General features: G+C 46.7%; 1 protein-coding gene across 19 annotated transcripts in view; it reads left to right on the top strand.

Annotated features, from left to right (window-relative positions):
* The window catches only part of MICAL3 (microtubule associated monooxygenase, calponin and LIM domain containing 3), a 2,299,897-nt gene that overhangs the window by 1,957,405 nt on the left and 318,676 nt on the right, over window positions 1–23,816 (top strand). For all 19 annotated transcript variants that reach the window (XM_069628665.1, XM_069628668.1, XM_069628663.1 and 16 more), the window contains one exon: window positions 4,372–4,479. In XM_069628665.1, coding sequence (XP_069484766.1) covers window positions 4,372–4,479 — 108 coding nt within the window. The remainder of the gene's footprint in view (window positions 1–4,371; window positions 4,480–23,816) is intronic.

Below are 23,816 nucleotides of genomic sequence, written 5' to 3'. Positions count from 1 at the left end.
TCCCACCGGTCCAGGGCTTGATGCACTGATTAAGGTCTTCGCCGGCACATTTGCAATGACAAGTTTCTGGTGTTCACCGAGATGCTCGTCTTCGAAGGGATCCTGGCTCCAACAGAAATCTAAAGTAAGGCTGCAGGAGTCCTCTTTTTGTCCAGGTTTTGAGCTGGAGTCTCCTACAAGCCTGCCAATGGTAAGGATCTGCACTATTCAAATTGTATGGGGCTGTCCTATCATGAAAAAGCCACCAGCCACCAAATCTGCTCAGCATCAGACACACTTTGGCCAGGATGTGGACTAGGTCCAGACAATCCCATCCTCCACTCAGACTGCAAACAAATACTGCCACTTTGATATGATATGGCATTTATAACGCACCTGTACACAAGTGTTTCTATGAGCCACTTTGCATGCAAAAACTGGGGTTTGGCTTGGCAAAGGGCTTGTCATAAATGGCAAATCTGGTTCAGAGAGGCTAAAGGTCATGATGGCTAAAGGACAGGGTGAAATCTCGGTTATATGTGATCTTACCAACCAGAATTAGTGGTAAATTTCATTGCGGACAAAACACTGCCCCCAAACCCCCTGTTTTTTTTTTACCCTTATAACGCCATCCTAACCTCATCGCAACCCATTTTAACCCCTTTACCCCACTACCCTTTATTTATTTAATTATGGTGTGCAGTGTTGTTCGGTATTATGGTCCACTCTGAAATGTACCATTCTGTAATGTTTTAGATGCATTGACTGGATACCGAAATCACATGGCACTGCCTTTTTAGAGTATATGGTACGCTAAAAGTCATTATGGAGTTAGGAATATTAAATTAACAGGGTAGACAAATATCAGCTGCCCCAGCCTGTTTTGGACACATCATACAAGCAACCATAAAGTTGCAAAAGACAAAGCTAAAGGCACACAAAGTATCCTTACCACAACTCACTGTAAGGTGATGTGTGCAGTATTTAACGAGCAAGGAATTTCAGAATGGAGGACAGCGTCCCCTTGAACTGATAGCCATAGAGACTGAAGTGTGTCCCCAAAACAGATGAGCTAAGCAATGTAAGTTAAGCAAAATGGCTTTGCTCGCATCCAAAAGTCAGGTTAGGTTCAAAACAACAGCAACATGTTGGTGTATTCCTTAGAATTCAAAAGAAAAAGCTCTCCTAACAAAGCCCTTGTCTCTTGTCCTCAATGGGCCCCTTTCTGTAGTTGTCCTTGTCTACTTACAATCCAGCCCCTTTTTGAAGGCACAGTACCTTTTGTCCAGTTGAAGGGAGACTTCATGGAATCTAACCATGTATGGCCTTAACCACCACGCTGCTGTGAATGGCTGCCACATGTTCCCCTGTTTCATTCCCCTTATCTGGAGAGGGATCCTTTCAATGCCTTTTGTCTGTGGTGGTGTGATACTAATGTTTTCCTCTGCAGCAATGTTCTATTTCTTCGGCACATGCTTTCATGTGAGCGGGTAACGCCCAGGCGGCCACACCTGGGAAGCACGTACTTCATTGGTCCCCACCCCCGCTTCACCTACCTAGGAAGAGACTCAGGCAGACTCTGCTCACGCCTGTGGCGCTGCCCAGACTCTCTAGGCGTGGTAGCTGGGGTCGCCTCATTCCTGCCTTCTGTGCACTGTTGGGACCCTGCCTTTCTGCTACCCCGCCCACCACATCGGTCCCGCTGCAGCCAGAGGCATCCCAGGCTACCCTGTCAGTGCAGGTTGCCCTGCACACTCAACCCAGGCAGGCTGGGGTTTCTACATCTTCACAGCTCACTCCATCTGCCCCCCAGGTGGGCAGACTGACACCACAGGTTGCTGACATCTTCTGCCTGAATTAGCCTCCCAGGCCGTTTGGCCCCAGACCACCCCTGACACAAGGCACAGCACAGCAAAGAACACAATCGGGAGGCCTTATGCATATAGCCTGGGATCCGGCCTGGCCTCCTAATGTTGTACAGGCCCTGGGGGACAGCTCAAGGCCCCCGCCCCCAGGGAGCCTATATTCCGCCCTCCTCACCCCTCACCTCCTGCAACCCTTCTCTCTCCAAACGTGATCATTCCATTGTCCCTGGCCAGGGGAGTCCTGCCATTGTCCACTTGACGATTCTGTCTTTCCCCGAGGGGTAAACCCTGGTTCAGTCCCCTGGACATGTTAGTGTGACAGTGAAATGCACATCTACATTCATTAAATAAACTTTGCTAAAAACCTTAGTGAATGTGTATTTATTTCTGTTTTTTCTCCCTGTTGCTATTAATGTATATGTAACCCCAAAGTCGGCTAGGTTTTTTGGGAGACCTTGAATCTGTCATGTTGGTTCCAATCACCAGGGAACTCTGTCCAGGGTGAAGGAGAAGGTTCTTCATGATCTACAGTTGCTGGACTTAATTGCATGGTATCTGATAGATCATGGTTCCATTATCTTCTGACTTCAGACAAATGTATGTATGGATGTTATGTTAGTGGCACATACCAGAACAGGTAGAAGTGTTTCTGCAGCTGGTACCACTCCAAGGTTATATCCCTATTACCTGCTATGCTACATGAAATATTGTCATCACCTCTTAGAGAAGAATGAACAACCGTTGCTCTTCGTTCAACCACTCGTTAAGTAATTCCTCAAGGGGCTTGAATCACCCATTTCCACCAGTAGCTAGACCATTACTGTTGAGATTGTTGTACAATCCTTTCAAGCCCATGCATACAGTTTAGCTGACATTGTCATTTCCTGGAAAGCTGCATCCTTAGTGGTAATCTCATCAGCTTGCCATTGCCATTCAGGTTTTTCCTTCAAAACAATCCCACATGACATTCCATAGAGCCAAAGTTCTTTTTTTTAAAAAGCTTCCGAAATTAGCATCAAACCTCCACCTTAATCAAAAAGGTTTCTTGCGTAAATTCTTTGACTATTAATGGGAGCAGTGCGTGTGCTGCACATTCTGGGTGCAAGATTGGGTGTAGAGAGCTACCTAGAAAAGACTGTATTCTTCAGAAAATTGAGCCAACTCTTTGTGAATTTTGGCAACTCTAATCAAGCCCTGCCTCAGCACACTATATCAAGATGGATTGCTGCATGCATCATGAAGCAGCTATAACAGGCTGCTCCAGGGGTGCTTGATGGAGCATTACACAGGTGGCAGATCAACTGATCCCAGCATTCCGTTCTTGGATTCCTATCCTTCGCATCTGGCAGCCGGTGACCTGGAGGGAGCTGGCTACTTTCACGAGACCTTAATAACTTGACAATGATGCGAGGGCAGTGATGGTGGGACAAGCAGTGTTAAGGCATCTATTTTGGTGAGACTTTCTGAAGGTTATGCTGCCTCTCCTATTTAAAGGCTGTGCTGCTTTTGAAGCTAATGAAAGCATATGCATCTATTAAAGATGCAATGCTGTAGAAGAAATTGGTGACTAACCTGTAACCGTTCTCTGGCATGTCATCTATCATAGATTCACATGATTTACCTCAGAGGGAGCGGTAGGTATAATATTTGGTGTCTTAGACATATAACTGTTTATGAATCTATACATACGAGAAATTTGTACCAAGAATTCCCAGACTGATAGTGGCATTTGTATTTGGAGCATGTGAATCTATGAAAAACAACACGAGTACAGCAGTTACAAGAAACTACTTGTGTGTTACTTCCAGTGTGCACAAATATTTAGGGTGTGATTTCTTACACCAAAATGACACTTCCACCGCCTATCCTACTTGCTTGCACTTGATGCTAGCGTGATTTCATTTTCCGCTCTTTCGTTGATAATCCTTTTGAACATTTGATAACGTGTGCAGCCTCTGTTTTTACCCTTGTGTGTGGGCCATGATTTACATCAGAGAAGTTCTGGATGCCTTTACATACTGAGCAGGCAATGGCACGTGGGATTGGCAGTCCCACTTGTAACAGTCCTGTCTCTTTAATGAAGGAGGAATTCTTACACCTTTGGGACGCAGTCACAGATTCTATGGTCACTAGAGTGCTCATGCCGTGAGGGTTGGCCCTTCTCCCGTGGAATAATGCAGGCATACATTGTTTTCTCACCAGTTACTTTAGTTTCTTTCAGTGAATGGCCACCCTGCTCACCATTATTCTATCAAGCCATTGCAGAAACATGCATGCCACAGGAGGATTTACTGTTTAGAGGATGCCCTTTCAATGATCGTTTGAAGAGGTGCTAATTAAAACCTTTCATTGAAATTGCAGAAATGTGATGTAGCTAATCCTCACCCCAAAAAGGGAGCCAGTGAGGTCTGTGAGAATATATCCCAAGTAAGATGTAATCTATGAACAGCAAACATAATTTGCTCACATGTACTTTGTGCATTATGTAATCTTTGTCGTCTTTTACCCTCATTTTAAATGATTTTAGAAGGCCTACACGGAGGAAGAGCTGAGTGCAAAGTTAACAAGACGAGTGCAAAAGGCAGCACGGCGACAAGCAAAACAAGAAGAGCTGAAGAGGTTGCATAGAGCACAGGTCAGAGCCACATTCTTGATTTACTGTTTGGTTTTGTGGGAGATTTTCTGTAATTTCAGTAATGTATTATGTTGCTTGGCTTGTGCTGCCATATTCTCTCCTTTGTGCTTTATTATGAGCTCTTTGTACCCCTGTATGACCCCACTTCTGATTGTCTCTTGTGTTCCCGCTCAGGTATGAGCTCCATAGTTTGATCACGTACACCTGTTTCCCCAACTTCTTTGGCACCTATAAGTGACTCTTATTCTGGTGTGGTAGAAGTTCATGTCTTAACCTATTTGAGTAATTCCTTAGTCAGATCATGTTTGTCCTCCTGTGTCAGCCCATGTGCAGCCTCTGGTGTCTACACCTGAGTTTGTGTATGTATGTCAGCCCTTTTGTGAGATTATCTACACTACGGTAACTTTAAGATGACCAGAACTGAGGTGACAAAAAACAGGTACTTAACATTTCTAAATAAACGAGCCCTGAAAGCTAAATGCACTGGATGGGAGCAATGTTATCGGCAGAGACAGTTGGTTGCACAGAAAGAACTTGGCCATGTTTGAATGTCCACTTTTCCATATAAACCTTTGTCAAGAAAACCCAAGTTTGTTTGTGAAATCAATCTTCATAGACGAGAAAATGATGCTTCAGCGTTCATTCCTTTGATATGAGATTTTATACTTCAGTTTCCAAATAATCCTGTAAATGTGGTTTTTGTCTAATCCCTCAATTAGCATCTTTGGCCTATCGTCTAATTGGCACATGAACGAGATGTAAGGTAGCACCTACTTTTCTGTGACCACTCTATTATCGCATGCCATTGCAATGACTTCTTCTGCATTACCTATATTTTTTGTGGCTGTGGTTCTCAGAGGCCATTTAAAACTTGAAGATTCTAGTAGAATAGGAGTGGCAGGGCGTCTGGAGGCATTGGATGTTCTGTCTCCTTTTCTGCTTACTCTTTACCTAGTGCTTTGACTAATCTTTACACCACCCCTTTGGAAACAGGCAGAACAAACTGGGGGCAAGCACGCAGCCTTGCCTCACGCCCACATCAATTTTTAATTTACCTGTTTGACCATCTAACGCGTATCTAACTAGCACCGCATTATTAGTGTATGTGAATTGAATGGTCTCTTTTTTTACTCTTTTCATCCTGCATTTACACCCCAGAGAGATTGGAATCATGACTCGGATGTTGCTGTGAGGAGATCGCAATCGGTAAAGCCTTGCCAGTTAAAAGCGACACACCAGATAACTGATGTTTGCATCCCTGAAAGGGGTCCCTGAAGGCGTTCCTCGATATAGTAGAAAAGGTGGTTTGGTGACACCAACCTTTTGTACATCACGTCTTCCGCATCGATCGTCAGAATCCCTGTCTGCCATCGGCCACAGGATTTGAAATTCAATGCCTCGCGTAATGCTACTTTCCCCGGGGGCCTGGAAAAATTATACATTTTATCAATGGATTGAAATTCTCATGCTCAGTTTCTTTTTCATATTAAAGGACTTACGAGATACATGACATGATTTTAGATACTTTGTTCGGCCCATTATATATGGCTTGATAATAACAACAGATGCCCACTTAACCCTCCTAAATGTAAGAATTATTCCCAGATTACTGCTTCACTTGTACTTCATAATGGCAACACAATCTAATCATTCTGGATACTGTGTCAATACAATTTTCTGAAGATTTCACATCAATACAAATAGGTCTGGAAAAAAGTGTTTTCTGAATTATCTATTATTCTCTCTTCATGTCCTCACTTGACTATCATACATTATGAGTAGAAGAAAACTTCAAGAGTTATCCAATTAGAAATTGCCAATACTGAATTAGTGGACAGACATAGAAGGGATAACATTAGATTTTTGGAGCTTCCAGAAAAAATAGGAGGAGATGACTCAATGTCCTTTTTGGAGAAACAGATTCCTGGGTGGCTTGGAATTTTGTGTTTAGCACCTTTGGAAATTCAACAGGCTCACGTAATAAATCTGCGGTTTCCACCAAAAACTCCTACTACTAGATCTCTAATTGCTTGCTTTTTGCATCAAGTGCGAGCGATCCGACTCTCGGCCAAGAAGAAGTTAATTCAAAAGACCAACATTTCCAGTTCTTAGACCTAAGCTCAAAATTTAGGCTTCCGATATGGCATAATAAATCAAGCCAAGATGGCTTCTATCCCTAATGGTCCTACTTGTGAATTTTCTAAATCAGAAAATGTATATTCATTTATATAGGCCATTGATACTCAACCTATAGATGCTATACTTTCTCCAGCATGGGGTCTGGCATGGATTCACATGCTCATGAATATTCCCCGTCGTCAGGCTGGGAATCCTCGGTGAAGAAAAAAATCAGTATCAGTTTCGTTTCTGTTCTGTCTTTCTCAGTAGTAACCAATCACTGATCTCTGGATCATACTGCCCCCAGCCAATGACTGCCCTCTACCCAAGCCCCTCCCCTGCCAGCCATCCGCAGATTTTTACCGCACGTTCAAGTGTTGGGAGTCCTCGTGTTTAGCTCCCGAGCTTTTACTGCGTTTTCGCGCTTTTTCAGGAGATTTTTCTAATTTTTTCTGTTAATCGAGCCTCAAGCTCCACCGTTTCTACTTCCGATAACGGGGACCCGTTTCGGAATTCTTCTACGCCCCTCAAGGGTGAAGTTTTCATCTAGTTACGCTTCTTGGAGGATTCCAGAAGATCTGTGGCCTACCTCAACGGACATGGCTCAGGACAAGGGAAGCTCGACGCCCGGATCCAAGCTGTTCAGGAGCTGCCCAGGATGCAGATTGCAAAATGTTTTCAAGGAGGACGAGCAGTCGAGATGTCTCTACTGCCTTCATGAGGACAAGAAGCACATGGAGAAGGACTGTGCGTTCTGCAAGAACCTGTCGGAACAGACCAAGCAAGACTGTCGTTCCCGCCTCGCCGCCTGGCTGGAGAAGGGCACAGCAGGTGAGAAGGCAAAGAAAAAGTCTGAGCGGTCTTCAGAGTCCTGTGAGGGCGCCCCGGTGACGGGGGCCCAACAGAAGGCCAAGCACCACGAGTCCACGAGCACCAGGAGCGCGAAAGGTCGGGATCCTCGGCTGCCAGGCAGGGCGCGACTTCCCCGGCACGATACAACCACGATCCAGCGCTCTGGCTCGGGGAAGAGGAAGTCCGAGAACCCGGGTAAGCTTCTTGATGGGCCCCGGTCAATCTCGAAGGGAGCAGAGGGGGAGCGAGGCGATGACCCTCCCCCCAAAGCGAAGGCCCAGGACGCACCTAAGGTGGTGAGGGCCTTCATCCACCCGGCAAAGGCTTCTATCGAGGTTGTCGCAGCGGCCCTGGCGAAGCCGGCAGGGGCTACGCCAGTGGAGGCGGCCTCGGGGCCCAGAGTTTCCCTGCCGCCACGGAGGGAATCCTCTTTCCAGACCATCGTTAAGACCCCCGTGAAGACCGCGGGGGAAAAAGAGGGGGGGGCCGGTGGCCATTACGGACTCGGATTCAGCCTCCGAGGTGGATCCGGTGGAAACCGTGAAAGGCCTCAACGAGAGGTTTATTGGCCTCAACGAGAGGTTCGAGAAGGTTTGATCCCAGGACGGTTCGAAGATAGCGACGATGGTTACGACGAGGGCCCAGTGGAGCAGCCATCCCGTCCGTCGCAGCCATTACCCGAGCCCCAGGATAGCTCGGAGGCCATTTTGTTGGCGATCCAATCCTTATGTACTGAGATAAGGACGAGGTTACCACGGACCGCGACGGAGGATCCAGAACCAGGCCCGTCGGGAAGCCCTCCGAACAAGCGAAGGAAAGTCCACCCCGCTCCGCCCTTCATGCCCGCGAGGCCTGTGGACCCCTCATCCCCCTCGCCGGACCCTGGAGAGGATAAGGCGACGGATACAGCGACGGGGACGGACGACGCCGGTGGCGATGACACAACGGACATCCCGTCATCACCCCCCCCACCCCCCCTCGGGCTTCTCCACCTGACGAAATTGGCTCTTTTCACGCCATGATAACCAGGGCATCCGAGCTCTTCCAGCTCTGCCCTGAGGAACAGAAAAAGGAAGGGTTTCTTTACCAACGACGAGAGGCCAAGAGAAAGACGGTCCTCACGGTGCCGTTGCTCAACGACATCTGGGACGAGGGGCTGGCTATCCTCAAGAACCCTTCCACGACACCCGCCAAGAGGGACAGGTACGAGAAGAAGTACCGGGTCCCCGATGCCATCCCCTTGTGCCTCAGGGCTCAGCCCACGCCGGACTCTGTCGTCTCGGCAGCGGCCAAGAAGAAACTTCCACTTCCCCGCCGGACAGCGAGGGCAAGAAGTTGGACTCCATGGGACGACGAGTCATCTCCTCGGCGGCGACGACGATGAAGGCGGCCAATGCCTTAGCGATTGTGGCCCGTTACGACAGGGAGCTTTGGTTCAAGATAGCTCCTCTGCTAGACTTCCTACCGGATGACAAGAGGGCGGAGGCCCTACCGATTCTGCTGGAAGGAGAGGTGGCGTCGGATCACGCCATAACGGTGGCATCGGACATTGCCGATACTGGATTTCGCCAACTGGGCAACAGGGTTTGCCTCCGACGATGAGGATGGCTCAAGGCGACGGACTTTCGCCAGGACGTCCAGACCAGAGTTTTGGACATGCCGTTCGACAGCAACAACCTGTTTGGAAAGACGGTGGATGAGTCCCTCCAGGCCATCAAGACAGACACGGAAACAGCCCGAGCCCTTCAGCAACGGCGGTCCTTTCGGAGCTCTGGAGGCAGACAGGGAGCCTCCAAGGGATCCAGCGGCGGCTCTTCTACTTACCGCCAGGCAGCCTGCTCCTCGTCCCAGGAGGCCTACAAAGGCCACGGCATGCAAGGAGGGTCTCACCAACCGTCGGCAAGGAGGCCAAGGCGGCAAGGCCTCTTCCAAGCAGGACTGAACCGGCCGTTGCGTCGGGCCCCCACCGAAGCACCCCGGTGGGAGGCCGGCTGACGAAGTTCATCATGGTGTGGGAGTCCATCTCCACCGACCGTTGGGTGCTGGACACCCTGGCCCGCAGACACTCGATGGAATTTCAAAAGAAGTGTACTCGCATTCCTCCCGTGGCCAGGAAGGAGAATCACGTCCCTCAACTGCTGTTGGAGGTAAGGGCGATGCTCAGGAAGGGGGCCATCGAGCTCATCCCCAAGAGGCTCCGGGGCTCCGGAGTATACTCAAGATACTTCCTCGTCCGAAAGAAGACAGGCGGTTGGCGCCCCATCCTGGACCTGCGTCGGTTGAACAAGTACATCAAGGCACAGAAATTCAGGATGGTCACCCTCCAGCACGTGCTGGGACAGCTGGAGGAGGGCGACTTCCTATCGTCACTGGACCTGGAGGATGCTTACTTCCACATCCCCATTCTAAAAAGTCACAGAAAGTTCCTCAGATTCGTAGTCCAGGGGCGTCATTACTAATTCAGAGCCCTGCCGTTCGGATTAAAGTCGGCACCCCGGGTGTTCACCAAGTGCCTCGCACCTGTGGCGACGCGGCTGCACCTGCAAGGAATCCACGTCTACCCCTACCTGGACGACTGGCTAATCCGTGCAAGGTCAAGAGAACTCGCCGTCGAACACGCAGCTAGGACCGTCCGCCTGCTCACGGAGCTGGGATTCGCCATCAACTACCCCATATCCCATCTGGTCCCGTCGCAGGTGGTACTGTTTCTGGGAGCGAAGCTCGATACAGTGAGGCGATTGGCATCTCCGTCGGAAGAAAGGACGAAGGCCATTTTGGGCAAGGTGCGCAGCGCCTGTTAGCCACGGAGGTGGCCAGAGTGAGGTCCATCAAGTCCCTCCTCGGGATGATGTCCTCGTGCATCTACCTTGTGCCCCTTTGCAGACTTCGGATGCGTCCGCTACAAGAGTTCCTCGACGTCCCGCTGGATTCAAGCGGCGGGCTGCTTCGAAGACAGGATCCCGCATGACGAGGAATTCCGTCGGGCGATTCTATGGTGGGGTGCCCATGGGCACCTCTCGGCAGGCATGGACTTTCAGGCCCCAGCGTATCAGGAGACGGTAACGACGGACGCCTCCCTGGAGGGATGGGGGGCCCACACCGGAGATCTCCACGCAAGAGGCCTCTGGCTCCCAGAGGAGAGGTCTCTTCACATCAACATCCTGGAGCTACAAGCCGTGTTCTGGGCGCTCAAATCGTTCCTTCTGTCCCAAAGTGGTGAGGATCTTCACCGACAACACCACCACGATGTTCTACATCCGGAAGCAGGGAGGCACCAGATCCCCAGCCCTATCCAAGGAGGCCCAGGATCTGTGGCACTGGGCCGTCGCCCAGGGGATGTTTCTGGTTCCCTTCCACCTGGCAGGAATAAAAAACACCATTGCCGACTCACTCAGCAGGGAGCTGCGCTCGTGCCACGAGTGGGAACTACGCCAGGACCAGGTGGATCGGCTCTTTCAACGGTGGGGCAAACCCCAGATCGACCCGTTCGCAACGGCGACGAACTCCAAGTGGCAGAGGTTCGCCCAGCCGAGGAGCATGGGCGATGCTTTCTCGTTCCCTTGGGACGGCCTGTTCCTGTACGCGTTCCCCCCGTTGCCGTTGCTGCTCCGTCTCATCAACCAGCTCAAGAGGTCCAGGTGCAGGATGATCCTCGTCGCACCGGCGTAGCCGAGACAGATCTGGTTCCCGGACCTTCTGGACTTGTCAGCGTCCCCATCTATCAAGCTGGCAATGGACGCGGATCTTCTCTCCAGAGAAGGAGGCGCCATTCTCCATCACGACCCGGTGTCGCTGAACTTGCAGGCTTGGCTCCTGCAGCACTAGAGTTTGGAGGATACGATATCCCGGCTGACTGCAGAGAGGTTCTTGCAAAAGCCAGGGCGTCCTCAACTCTCAAATGTTATGGACATAAGTGGAAGAGGTTCTCTGTCTGGTGCCGTGCACAGATGATTAACCCTTTGCGGATTACGGCCCCTCAAGTATTGCCGTACCTACTGTCGCTGGCCAAAGCTGGACTAGGCGCACGCCTCCATCAAAATACATCTGGCTGCCATTTCCCGATACACCAGAACTACAGGACGCCTGGTGAAGGAATTTATGAAGGGACTATTCCGATTGTTCCCGCCGGTGAAGGCCCCTGCCTCGGCGTGGGAACTCATCGTGGTGCTGACTAGGCTCATGGGGGCCCCATTCGAGCCTATGCACTCTGCGCCGTTTAAGTTCCTGTCGTGGAAGACAGCATTTCTTGTGGCCATCACCTCCGCACGACGAGTAGGAGAGATCCCGGCCCTATCTTGCAAGCCTCCATACTTGACTTTTCACGACACGAGGGTGGTGGTGAGGGCGCACCCCTCCTTTATGCCTAAGGTGCCGTCGGACTTCCACCTCAAAGAGCCCTTGGTGTTGCCAGTTTTCTTCCCGTTACCTTCGTCTCCGGCCGAGAGGACTTTGCACTCGCTGGATGTGGCTAGAGCGCTGAAGTTCTACGTGGACTGCACGAAGAGTTTTCGGAAGACGTCACAGCTGTTTGTGAACTTTGGACCTGTGAATCAAGGGAAGGCTCTCTCGAAGGCTTCCATGTCCAGATGGCTCTCCGGCTGCATCATGCACTGTCACCGGTTGGCAAACCGACCGCTGCCCGGCCGTCCGAGAGCCCATTCGACCAGAGCGATCGCTGCTACCATGGCTTTCCTGTTTGGTGTGCCCCTGCTGGACATCTGCAGGGCTGCTACGTGGAGGTCGACGCACACCTTCACGAGATTCTACTGCTTCGATCGGGACTCCAGGGAGGAGTCCAGGGTCAGCCAAGCAGTGCTGCACAACCTGTTCGCTGAAAGGGGAGCCTGGTGACGAGGTAAGAGATGCTTAATGTTGAGTTGTTGTATTGCTTAATGTTGAGCCTGTTGCCACCTCCCGTGGTTGTGCATGTGTGTACTGCTATGTATTCTTATATTCATGAGCATGTGAATCCATGCCAGACCCCATGCTGGAGAAGGAACAAGTTACTTACCTGTAACTGTTGTTCTCCAGCATGGGTCTGGCATGGATTCACATGCGAAACCTCCCTCCTTCCCCTCTGCGGCTCTTCACTTGGTTATACTGCCACTTTACGGGCTACCAAATCTGAGGATGGCTGCCAGGGGAGGGGCTTGGGTAGAGGGCAGTCATTGGCTGGGGGCAGTATGGCCCAGAGATCAGTGATTGGTTACTACTGAGAAAGACAGATCAGAAACGAAACTGATACTGATTTTTTTCTTTACTGAGGATTCCCGGCCTGACGACGGGGAATATTCATGAGCATGTGAATCCATGCCAGACCCATGCTGGAGAACAACAGTTACAGGTAAGTAACTTGTTCCATCCGACACCTACAGCTCAACTGCCTCCTCTGTGACACATTCTCCTCAAAATTCTTCACATCATATTAGATCCAAGACTGGTAAATTCATTCCTGCAAGTGGGGGTGCTGCATTTATTTAAAAAATGTAAAGTTTATATTATAGTTAAACAGAAAAGGAAGAAGATTTACAAGTAATACAAACAGTATGGAAACCTTGTCACAGTGCTAATATGGTTCTATTGATTCTGTGGTCAGTACATTGCAATAGCCCATTTCTAAATCTGCCTGCTACTACTCTCCGCAACTCATCCAGAACAGGACTGCGAGACTTGTCCTTGGCCTAAAGCCCAGGGATCGTATCTCTGCAGCCCTGAAATCTCTTCATTGGCTCCCAGTGGCTGCAAGGATCAAGTTCAAGACCACATTGTCCACAAGGCCTTCTGGGGCCTGGGTCTGTAATACCTTCAACTCTCCCTTCGGAAATACCTTCCTTCTCAAGCTTTTTGCTCCTCCACCTCCCTCAGGGTCAGTCGCTTCTCCAAGCAACAAGTTGGTGATGGATCTCTTTCTTTGGCTGTGCGCTGCCTCTGGAACAGCCTCCCTGCCTCTCTGAAACTTGAGAAGAACCATTTTCGGTTCCAGAAGCACCTCAATACCTTCCTCTTTGCTTCTGCCTTCTCTCTTCCCCTCCCTTGCTGATCTGTTTGTTTGCTTCTGTACTGGGCACCTGGCTACCCTCTGAATTCGGGTTCCAGATCCCTGCCCACCCGCACTGCCTCCTGGCAACCCCTGCACTTCGGACTGTATCTGCAACCCTACAGTCCCCTTATCTGCACTTATTAGACACCCGCTGTCTGCGCTTCTTTCTTGCACTTGCCACCTGCTATTCGCACTACCTGTTGCTGCTTTGATCATGTGTTCAGCACTTCCCACTCCTCCCCTGCCTCTTGCACTTTCCCCCTTCCTTCACCCCTGCACTTGTGCGTTCTCAATGTCACTGGGCCCAGTAAAATCATTGTTTTTGTCCTCCCCTGTACCTCCTCCCTTGCCTGGTCGCTCCCTGAAACACTTGTGTATGGGCGCGCTATAAATAAAATATCATAAAATGATATGTCGTACATTGTTCGGGCTAGTGTCTCAAATAAGTTCTAGGCAGGCACAGTGGTACAACCAAAGGATAGCAGGATATAGGTGCACAACAATATTCTGTTGCAAACCTATTATTGTTCACAACCAGCCACAACCGCCTGGTCTGGTTGTAGACCAGTTATCCCCACGGGAGGTGCATTTGCTGCAAGTTATGTCACATTGCTAACAAACTTTATCCCTCTGCTGGTAATAAGAACCAATGTTTCCTGGCACTCTTATCTGAAATGCCTACATCTAAAGCACTGACATATGACAATGACTGTTAGCTAAGGCAGATCACATCCAATAGAAGCATATTTAGCATCACACATGCAGCTTCTGGCCTTACAGGTCAGATATCTTCAAACAAGACTCAGATCCTGTCTGTGCCGCTTCGCCCCTGCTGGGACTGGTGTGCTTTCCTCTCAAGGTCACAGGTGCTTGTTTTCCAGTTGCCCAGTTTTGGCAGGGTTTTAGCTTTGCAGCTGGTCAAGATCAGTTTGTGCGCTGTAAAAAGCATTATATGTATAAGCATTGCATCTGGGGCTGTCTCGTGCCAATCCTCCACCCCCTTTCCCGGTAGTATAGGCACAGGGAGCTTTCAGGTGTATTCCCTCTGATCCCCTTTATAGCCAGAAACACTGCATTCCAAAAAGGATGTAAGAGAGGGCAGGCTCAAAACATATGGCCAAATGTCCCCATCCACCTGCAGCCGTGCCATCAGTAACGGTCAGTCGATAAGCCCATAATACACATCCTACAGGGGGTGTAGTAATTGTGCTATATCATTTAAGAATGTGTTTCCCTGTTCTTAATGAGAAAGAGGATTAAACAACTTTGCAGTCAATTTGCACATCTAAGTCCTATGACCGTAATCTAGCCACTGTCATTTCGTAGTGGATTTGCAATGCTAAAGGTATAAAGATCTCTCAATCTGTGAAAGGATTCTGTATTCCCTAACATTTCGTGTTCCATCAATATTTTTTCTCTCATTTCTGTCATACAAAATGACAGGTTCTACAGAAGAAATCGGTGATCTATGGGATAGCCATTGCCGTGGGCGGAATGCCAGATCATTTCTTAGATGCTCAAAGGGTTTTGGTGCAAAGTTTTCAAACAGTTGTGCAATTGGAATTTCCCTGCCAATATGTTATTAATCTTGTAAGGAGCAGCAGTGGTGACTTCATAGCCTGGAAAGACCCCTCCTCATCCGGTGGGGAGACCCTAGATGGTAGGTCTACATCTGGTGACTCGCCTTCTGCAGGGATGTAGTCCTTAAATTCATCTGTTCTTTGGGTACAGTCTGTATCCGGGTTAGTGTCCGCTCCTGTAAGGATCAACTTGGTCTGCGGCCTAACCCGATTTAACAATCCGACAGACGGTGCAATTGAGACTGGCAACGGATCGCCACTGCCGAAAAGTCACAACGGTGACAGATTGAAGAAGTTTGAAAGATAAACTATCAAAAATAGGCAAAATACTTGAGACGGTCGAGGAGCGAAACTTGGGGACTCGCAACACGAAAACGTGCAGGAAAAATCTGAAGATGGCCACCAGGGGCGGAGCTAAGGCAGACAAGTGTCATTGGTTGGGGCAGTATGACCCAAAGTAACAGCAATAGGCTATAAAAGCGACAGTGCAGTTTTTATTTTACCAAGGATTCCCAGCCTATTGATTGGGAATATTCACAGCCTCTGAATCAATGCAAGACCCATGCTGGAGAACAAGAGTTACAGGTAAGTAACTTATTCCTTTTATATTTAGCCAGGGCGGCACAGTCTTAACCCGTGTAGAGGTTAACTGGAGCGTTTGGTGCCGGCTCTGCAGCATGGGCCCCAAGATCTGGTGGTGTCTAATATGTTTTGGGACTCTCTTAGGTGGTATAGCTGTTTTCATCCGGGGTAAAGGGCTGGAGTGCATTGAGTTCAATTGATATCCAACTAGCAATTTCCTCTGATCTAAGCCATCTTTTGAGCTAGCATAATTGAGCTGCTTTGTGGTACTTTCTCCATGCAGGGAGTGCCACTGCCCTAGCCCTGTTACTAGCCTGAAGGATCTTGGCACGCAGCCTAGCTTTTTTTGTGGCACTAAATGAATTGCCTACTTGTTTGTCAAGATCTGACAAACATCTGAGCCGGGGGGAAATGGGGATCATCTGAACCAAATAAGTCAATTTAGGTAAGGATTTAATTTACTGCACGATTCTCCCCGTCAAAGCCAGTAGGAGGACATTCCATCTAATCAAGTCAGTTTTGATCTTTGTCAGCGTCTATGGGGAATTAAGAGCAGTCAGAGTCTGGATGGGTTCCGGCTGGAATGGCAAGTATATTTAGGAGACGTCTCATATTGTGAGGGGAATGTCTGCCTAGAATGAACCCCGTTTGATCTCTGTGAATAAGTGTGAAGGTAGAAGGAGTTTGACACACCCAGCCAGTCAATTGGCAAGTATTTTCGCATTGCCGTTTATTATAGAAATAGGTCTATAGGAGCTTTACTGTCTGGTCTCTGCACGGCTTATGAAACACAACTATGTGGTGGGGCTGAATTTAATGTTCTAACCTCTAATAAAGATGGTATAGAGAAATAGATACTTTCCTATAAAACATCAGAACCTACATTAACGGGCTTAGCAAGTTTACACCGGAAATATACGCTAACAAACGTAACTATCTTAAATTATGATTTCTCCCTTTTTCTCTCTTTTCTTTGATGAACACCAGAACCTTTTCTAACCGGCGGCAAAACGGCAAAAATTGAGTGCTTGTCGTTAGACTCTGGCTCACTTAAAATATCTTTGTTATTGCTTTTTCTTGTCTGGTTTTTGTTAATCAAGCAATCTATAAGCCCACTGTAACGTGTTTGTAGGTTTGTTGCACCACCGTTTTGTATTTTCCTTAAGTTTGTTATGCCGTGATAGTTGCTTTTATGCCTATTATATCAATATGTACTTCACACATCTTTACTATTGTAATGTCATACTTATTGTTACTATGTAATATATAATTGTAACATGAACTTAAAAATGTGCACATGGAATCTTAAAGGCGTCAATGATCCCGTTGGATGTCAAAAAAGTTGTCACTTTTGCAGACAGATAATCCTGATGTAGTTTGTATTCAAGAAACACATCTCAGTGTTGATGAACATATTTAACTGAACAAATCATGGGTTAGACATGTTTTTTTCACCTGCTTATCAAAAGAAATGTGGTATAATGATCCTGATTTTAAAGTAGCTTAATTTTAAATGTAAGTTTCTTAATTTGGGAAGGTTATCTCGCACTCTTGACCCCCCCAAAAAATATAAAAAAGTCCACTGATATCTAAATTGAATCACTGCATCAATGCGCATATTCTGTAGTGATCTTCACATGAGACTTTAGGCAATTCCACTACCAAACAAATTGAATTTAATAAAATTGCTACTGAGAAAGCATGTGGTACTTAAAGAGTGCAAGATAAATATTATGTGGGTTCTAATAAAGCAGCTTTTCTCAGACACAAAAAGGAAAAACCTAAGATTGTGTCAGTGCTTAATTCTGAAGGTTAACATATCTCAGAAAATGATTCAATTGTTAAATCATTTTTTCATTTCTGTTTTAATGTATATTCTTCAGATTCTTCCCCTGAAAATATGTTGCTATTGCTTAATGGAATACAGAAAACCCCATGAGCTTATCTGTGATTTATCCGGTTTAGAAATTCTGATTACTGTAGAAGAAGTAAAGAAATTCCTTTGTGATCTTAAATTGAGCAAATCAGGATCAGATGGGCTTTCTATTGTTTTTTCAAAACCTGTATAGATTTTTTTTTTTGACAACTTTATTTAAAGATTTATCAAAAGAAATACATATCATTCCAAAACAACAATTATGATAACAAGAAAACGACAAATAAAATGAAAAAAGCATTATACAAGTTGATACAAATAGTACAGAATAAATAAGAAAAACCTATCAATTATCTCTACTAATCGCAACAAACCTAATTTGAAATAACTAGCCAAAAATCAGAGGAAAATAAGAGAAAAAAAAAAAACTCAAACACACAACCACACAACACAAGACAAGCACAATAAAAAGAACACAATAGTAAATTAACCACTCTGAAACAAAAACCATCGCCCATCAGCACTTAATTCACACATAGAGTTCATTAAAAGCCTCCCACTGTTCCTTATAAAATTCTTCTTTATGTAAAGCATAATACTTAATCCTCTCAAATCTTGAGAGCAACTGCACCTGCGATAACCATTCATCAATACTTTGTTTCTTTCTCGTCTTCCAGAGGCGTAAAATTTGACGAGTCGCCACCAAAAACACCTTATTAGCCCAACACAGAGTCGCATAGCTAAAGTGACGAGTGCCCACTGGTGATTTCAAAAGAACTGATGATGGTGTCCTTGGAAAAGAGATGTTCCAGACCAAATCAACTCTATCCAAAACCTCACTCCAAAAACCTTTAACCCTTGAACAATTCCATAACAGTGAAGCAACACATACTATCTTCCCTTAAGCCAAATCTGTGCATTTTAACTGGAGTCCAAAACAGACGCCCCAAAATCCTCTGTTGAATATATCGTAAATTTAGATCAATTTTCATCCTAGCTGGAACCTTCCATAGAACCTCCCAATCCTGCATAGAAATATCTCCACCCAGTTCAGCACACCACATAAGTCGAAGAGCATTCCATGAAGATCTAAATTTCTCTTCTACCGGGAACAACCTCAAATAACTAGACACTGCACGAGGCGCAACTACAATAAAACTACACCTTTCTGGTCTTTGTAACAAAGGGTCAGTAAGCGTTAATACTCTCTCAGAAATCAAATCTCTCAACAATTTAGATCTCCCCATTTCCCTATTATGTAGCATAAACTTCTGCTTCAGAGACTCAAAAGATATCATACCGTCATCATCCCATATGTCTCTAATAAGTAATATACCCTTGTTCATCCAACTCCTCCAGCATAGCATCTTATTATTGATGTGCAACCCCGGATTCTATAGATTTATAATCGACTTACCTTCTTCAACTGTCCTCTCATTTAATTAAATTGATATTAGGTGTGGATCATTTTCCAAAGCCTTGCTATTCCTTTTCCCCAAACCGAATAAACATCCCCTCTTGATAATAAATTATCAACCCATATCAAGAAACTCAGATTCAAAAAGGATTTGCAAAAGTCCATTCGAACCGACTAGAAAAATATTTACCATTTCTTATTCATGAAGTTTAAACTGGATTAATTAAAGGTAGGCCTGCGTCATTTAATACTAGAACATTATAACAGTGCCGGTCCGATGGCACAGCGAGAAGAGTGCTCGCGTTGACATCTGTGCAGAGCCTGCTGATGCAGGTTCGAATCCCGGCAGGGCTAACCTCAGCCTTTCATACTTCCGAGGTCGATAAATGAGCACCACACACCGTGGGTAATAATAAGCAGCGCTCAGGTACCTGAGGGTTCGTAGCGCTATATAAATGCTAAATTATTATTATTATTATGTAATGTCCTATCCCTTGCTAAGAATGATTATGAACCTGTGATTTTACACTTTGGATGCTGAAAAAAAATGTAACTGCTTGTTATGCCATATATGTTTCATACTCTTAAATGGTTTGGATGGACCTTACTTTTTATCTCCAATTAGAATTCTTTATTTATCTTCATCCATAAGCGCTGTCAGTAATGGTGCCTTTCTTCCCCTTTTTAAGAGAAATGCCACAAAGATGTCCCTTATCACATCATAGTTTATTCTCTCGATGGAACCATTTTTTCAATGAATTCGATCAGATAAAGAAATCACTTGGATCAATATCGGTAACTACTGTATCAAACTATCAGCGTGTACAGATGGTATTTCCTTATATCTCTTAAATCCCTACGAATATGTACAAGAAAGATACGTTTTTGATGAATTTTAAAAGATTTGTGAATATAAATTGAATATGGATAAGAGTTAGTTTTCCCCTCACTAATACGCGATCTCATTCTTATCTAAATACTTATGGAATGGCTTGAATCTTTATATAAATTTGCTTGGAATTCCATTTACCCCATTAAAAAAAAAAAACCTTTATTTAATGCTGGCACAGCATTTGGCAAAGAACACACATGTCATTTCAAACATTTGGGAGAAATGCATTCTTTTCCATTTACAACTCGTAAACTACACAGTTTTATTATGTCGCACACAATTCAGAACGGGCTTGTATGCCTTGTACATACGTCTCCTCGCTTTCCTGCGTGAGAGCCAAGCGTCTGAGCCATGCTTGAACTGTGGGGGGCGATCTAGACTTCCATTTCAGGAGTATTTGTATCTTGGCTACTGCTCTCGCCACAAAGAACAGTCTGCGGACCTTAACTGAGGCCTTTCCAATGTCCCCTGGCAAGTATTTTAGCGGGGTCTCTGGGATATGGCTGTCCAGTATGTCACTCATCTTCTCTGCCACGTCTTACCAAAACTGACGAATCAGTGGACAATACAAGTACATATGTATCGCATCTGCCTCAATTGTTCCGCATTTGGGACATGCTGATTGTTTGGAGGAGTCGAATTTGGAAATCTTTTTTGGAGTAATATGCAACTGATTTAGGATTTTGAACTGGATGAGGCGGAAATTGGAATTCAGAGAGGTTTTTAGTGTATCTACAGTAGTGCACCCATTGTTGCTCGTTGATTTCCATGTTGAGATCTTTTTCCCATTTGGAGCGCATCATGTTGGCCGAGGGGGTGTGTGCCTATACTTTCTTGTATATTTCGGAGATGCCGCTCTTGCACCCTGCCGGTGTTAGGATATCAGCAAGGAACTTATGTACCGGAGGTTCCTCGGGGAACGACGGCCAGATCGCTCTGCAGCCGCCTTTAGGCGATTGTACTGTAGTGTCGGAGTCAGGCCTTTGCCTATTCTTTCCTGTAGTTCGGCTATCGTTATGAAGCGTCCCTCAGGAAAAAGGTCACCCAATCTGGCTCCACGTTTCGGGTCCCAGCGGTCCAAGGTTGGTTCGAGGTCTGGGTTTGCCCATAGCGGGGCATGCGGCCAGTAAGGTGTATCGCATTGAACTATCTTCAGGATTTGCATCCATGCTCGAACCGTGGACGTCACTGGGTCCGCCCCCACCCTCTCCTCCTTTACTTTGGTAAACAGCATCCCTTGCAGGTCTTTTGGAGCCGCTGCAAACTCTTCAGCGTGTATATGTGCATACTGTTGTGTGTCTTGGGACCAACATCTGGCAAACTGGGCTTGGGCCTCATAATAATATAGCAGGTAGTCCGACGCAGCCAGGCCTCCTGTATCGTAGTGTTCTCACATCTTGGTCCAGCTGATCCTGGGTGTACTTCCTCCCCACACAAAATGTGCGCTATGCCTCTATAAAGTCTTGAAGAATCTGCGACCCTGCCAAATAGGAATGCCACTGAAGAAGTATAACAATTTGGGGACGATCATCATTTTTAGTAAGGATATCGTGCCATACATGGATAGTGGTAGTTTCACCCAGAGTTTGAGCTTAGTTTCCAGCTGTGTTAGGAATGGGCCATAGTTGTTGGAATATAACGTGTTCTTGTCCTTTGCCATACTAATCCCAAGGTACCTGGCAGTGATAGGTGACCAGAAGAACTGGGCGGTTGCCTCTGACTGTGAGGCAGCTTTGGTTAGAGGTATTATTTCGGATTTGAGTTGGTTGATTTTATGTCCAGAATATTTTGTAAATTCTGCGATGTCTTACATTATCGGGGGGAGATGTATATCTGGGTCTCTTATGTACAACATAGTGTCATCAGCGTAGAGTGAGATGGGGGTCTGCCCATGATGCGTATTCCTCTCCATGCAAGTTTGGTCCGTAAGAATGCTGCCATTCCCTCTGTGGTGAGCGCAAATATCAACGGGGAGAGGGGGCAGCCCTGCCTCGTACCTCTATGTACTCCAAAGCTATCAGAGATGGTCACATTTGTCCTGACTGTGGCTGTGGGGTTACAGCATAGTGTCTGTATGCTCCTAATGAATCCCGGCCGAATCCCATCTTTTGGAGGATGACGTACATGAACCTCCAGGAGATGGAGTCGGCGTCCAGCGTTACTGCAATAGTTTTCTTCTCGGGGTCCATTTGAAATGACATTGCAAAAAATCTGCGGAGGTTTAGGGCTGTGGAGCGGGATGGTATAAAGCCAGATTGGTCCGGATGGATCAGTTTATTCATGTATGGATTCAGTTTATTGGCGATCGCTTTGGCTAAGATATTCGCATCTACATTGATGAGAGATAGAGGCCTGTATGAGGAGGGGTCATGAGGTGGCTTGTGCGGCTTCAATTAGACTGAGATTATGGCCTCGCGTAAAGATGGTGGTCAAGTTCCTTTCTCCAGGGATTCCTCCCCATACTCTCAGAAGTTGAGGGGCCAGCTTGGTGACAAATGCTCTGTATAGGTCTGTCGCAATGCCGTCTGCTCCTGGTGCTTTGCCCATCTTTAAGTCTTTAATTGTTTGAGTTATGTCCTCTTCTGAGAATGGGGTGTCCAGAATTACCCTGTCCTCATCTGTGAGCCTTGGGAGTGTGTATGAATCTAAGTGTTGCTGCAGCTCTTTGGGTGTCTTCTGGTCCCTGTTGTTGTATAACTTGGAGTAATATCGCAGAAACACTTAATTCATCCTTATCTGATTTGTGTGAGTTATTCCCTGTTCATCTGTGATGCTGGTGATTTGCCCTTGGCCTAATTCTGACCTGACAAGGTTGGCCAGGAGTTGTCCTGATTTATTTCCCTCTCCATACCTCTTGGCTCTCATGGGATGTATCATGTATTAAACTTCCTGGTCTGCCAGCGTGTTAAATGTTTCAGTGGCTTCCTGTAGATGGGCAAGGGTGTTTTGTTCAGGCGATCTGGCATATGCTTCTTCTGCCTCTTTTATACAGGCTTCGGTCCGGGTTAAATTCAAGCGGATCTCTTGCAGTCTACCATGCACCATGGCAATCAGCTGCCCCCTTAACCATACCTTGAAGGTTTCCCATATTATGGTGGATGACAATACAGAGCCTTTGTTGCATTCAAAGAAGTCGGTCAGTTCTATACGGAGTGACTCCACCAGCACCTCATCACTTTGGAGTTGTGGCAGCATCCTCCACATTCGTGGGCTACGGGGTGTGGAGCCTAGTTGGATGTCTAGTAGGACCGGGGAGTGGTCTGAGAAGGTGTGTGGTAGTATGGTTCACTCCTTAGTCTCCTGAATGCATTCTGTGGAGCATAATCAGTAATCTATCCGGGAGCTCGACCCATGGACGTATGAATGCAATGTAAAACTCCTTTCAGCGCGGGTGTAGTTCCCTCCATGTATCGGCCAACGGTAGCAGCCGCATAGCATGTTTGATGGTTGAAGCCACCTTCGTCTCTTTTCTACCACTTGTGGTTGTTCTGTCCATCTAGGGGTCTAAGATGGTATTGAAGTCCCCGCCCCAAATTACCCTCACCTCTCCTACAGGCAATAGCAATGAGAGTATCTGGTGGTAGAACTCTGGGGTATCAATGTTAGGGCCATACGTGTTGAGGAGTATTATATCCTGTCCTCGAAGCGTTCCCCATATAATTACTTATCTGCCCTCAGGATCACATTTGGTTTTGGTTATAGCAAAGCCTGTTCTTCGGTGTATTATTATCGCCAACCCTCTGGATTGTGAGGAATAGTCAGTGGTAATCACTTGTTGACCCCAGATGCGGCTTAGGGATGCTACTACCTTTTCAGTTGCATTGGTCTCTTGCAAAATCAGGATTTCAATATGGTGTCTTGTAGCATAAGCCATGACTTTTCTAGCTTTGATTGGGTTAGACAGGCCTCTTATATTCCAGGATAACAACCTGGTGCTCATCATCTTATCTTGTGTTGCCATTCTTCCCGCTCTGTGAAGT

Source organism: Ambystoma mexicanum, chromosome 12 (assembly GCF_040938575.1).
Source record: "Ambystoma mexicanum isolate Mex_15411 chromosome 12, UKY_AmexF1_1, whole genome shotgun sequence".
NCBI lineage: Eukaryota > Metazoa > Chordata > Amphibia > Caudata > Ambystomatidae > Ambystoma > Ambystoma mexicanum.
Note: the sequence above shows the minus strand (reverse complement) of the source record. Positions and strands in the feature narration are given on the sequence as shown.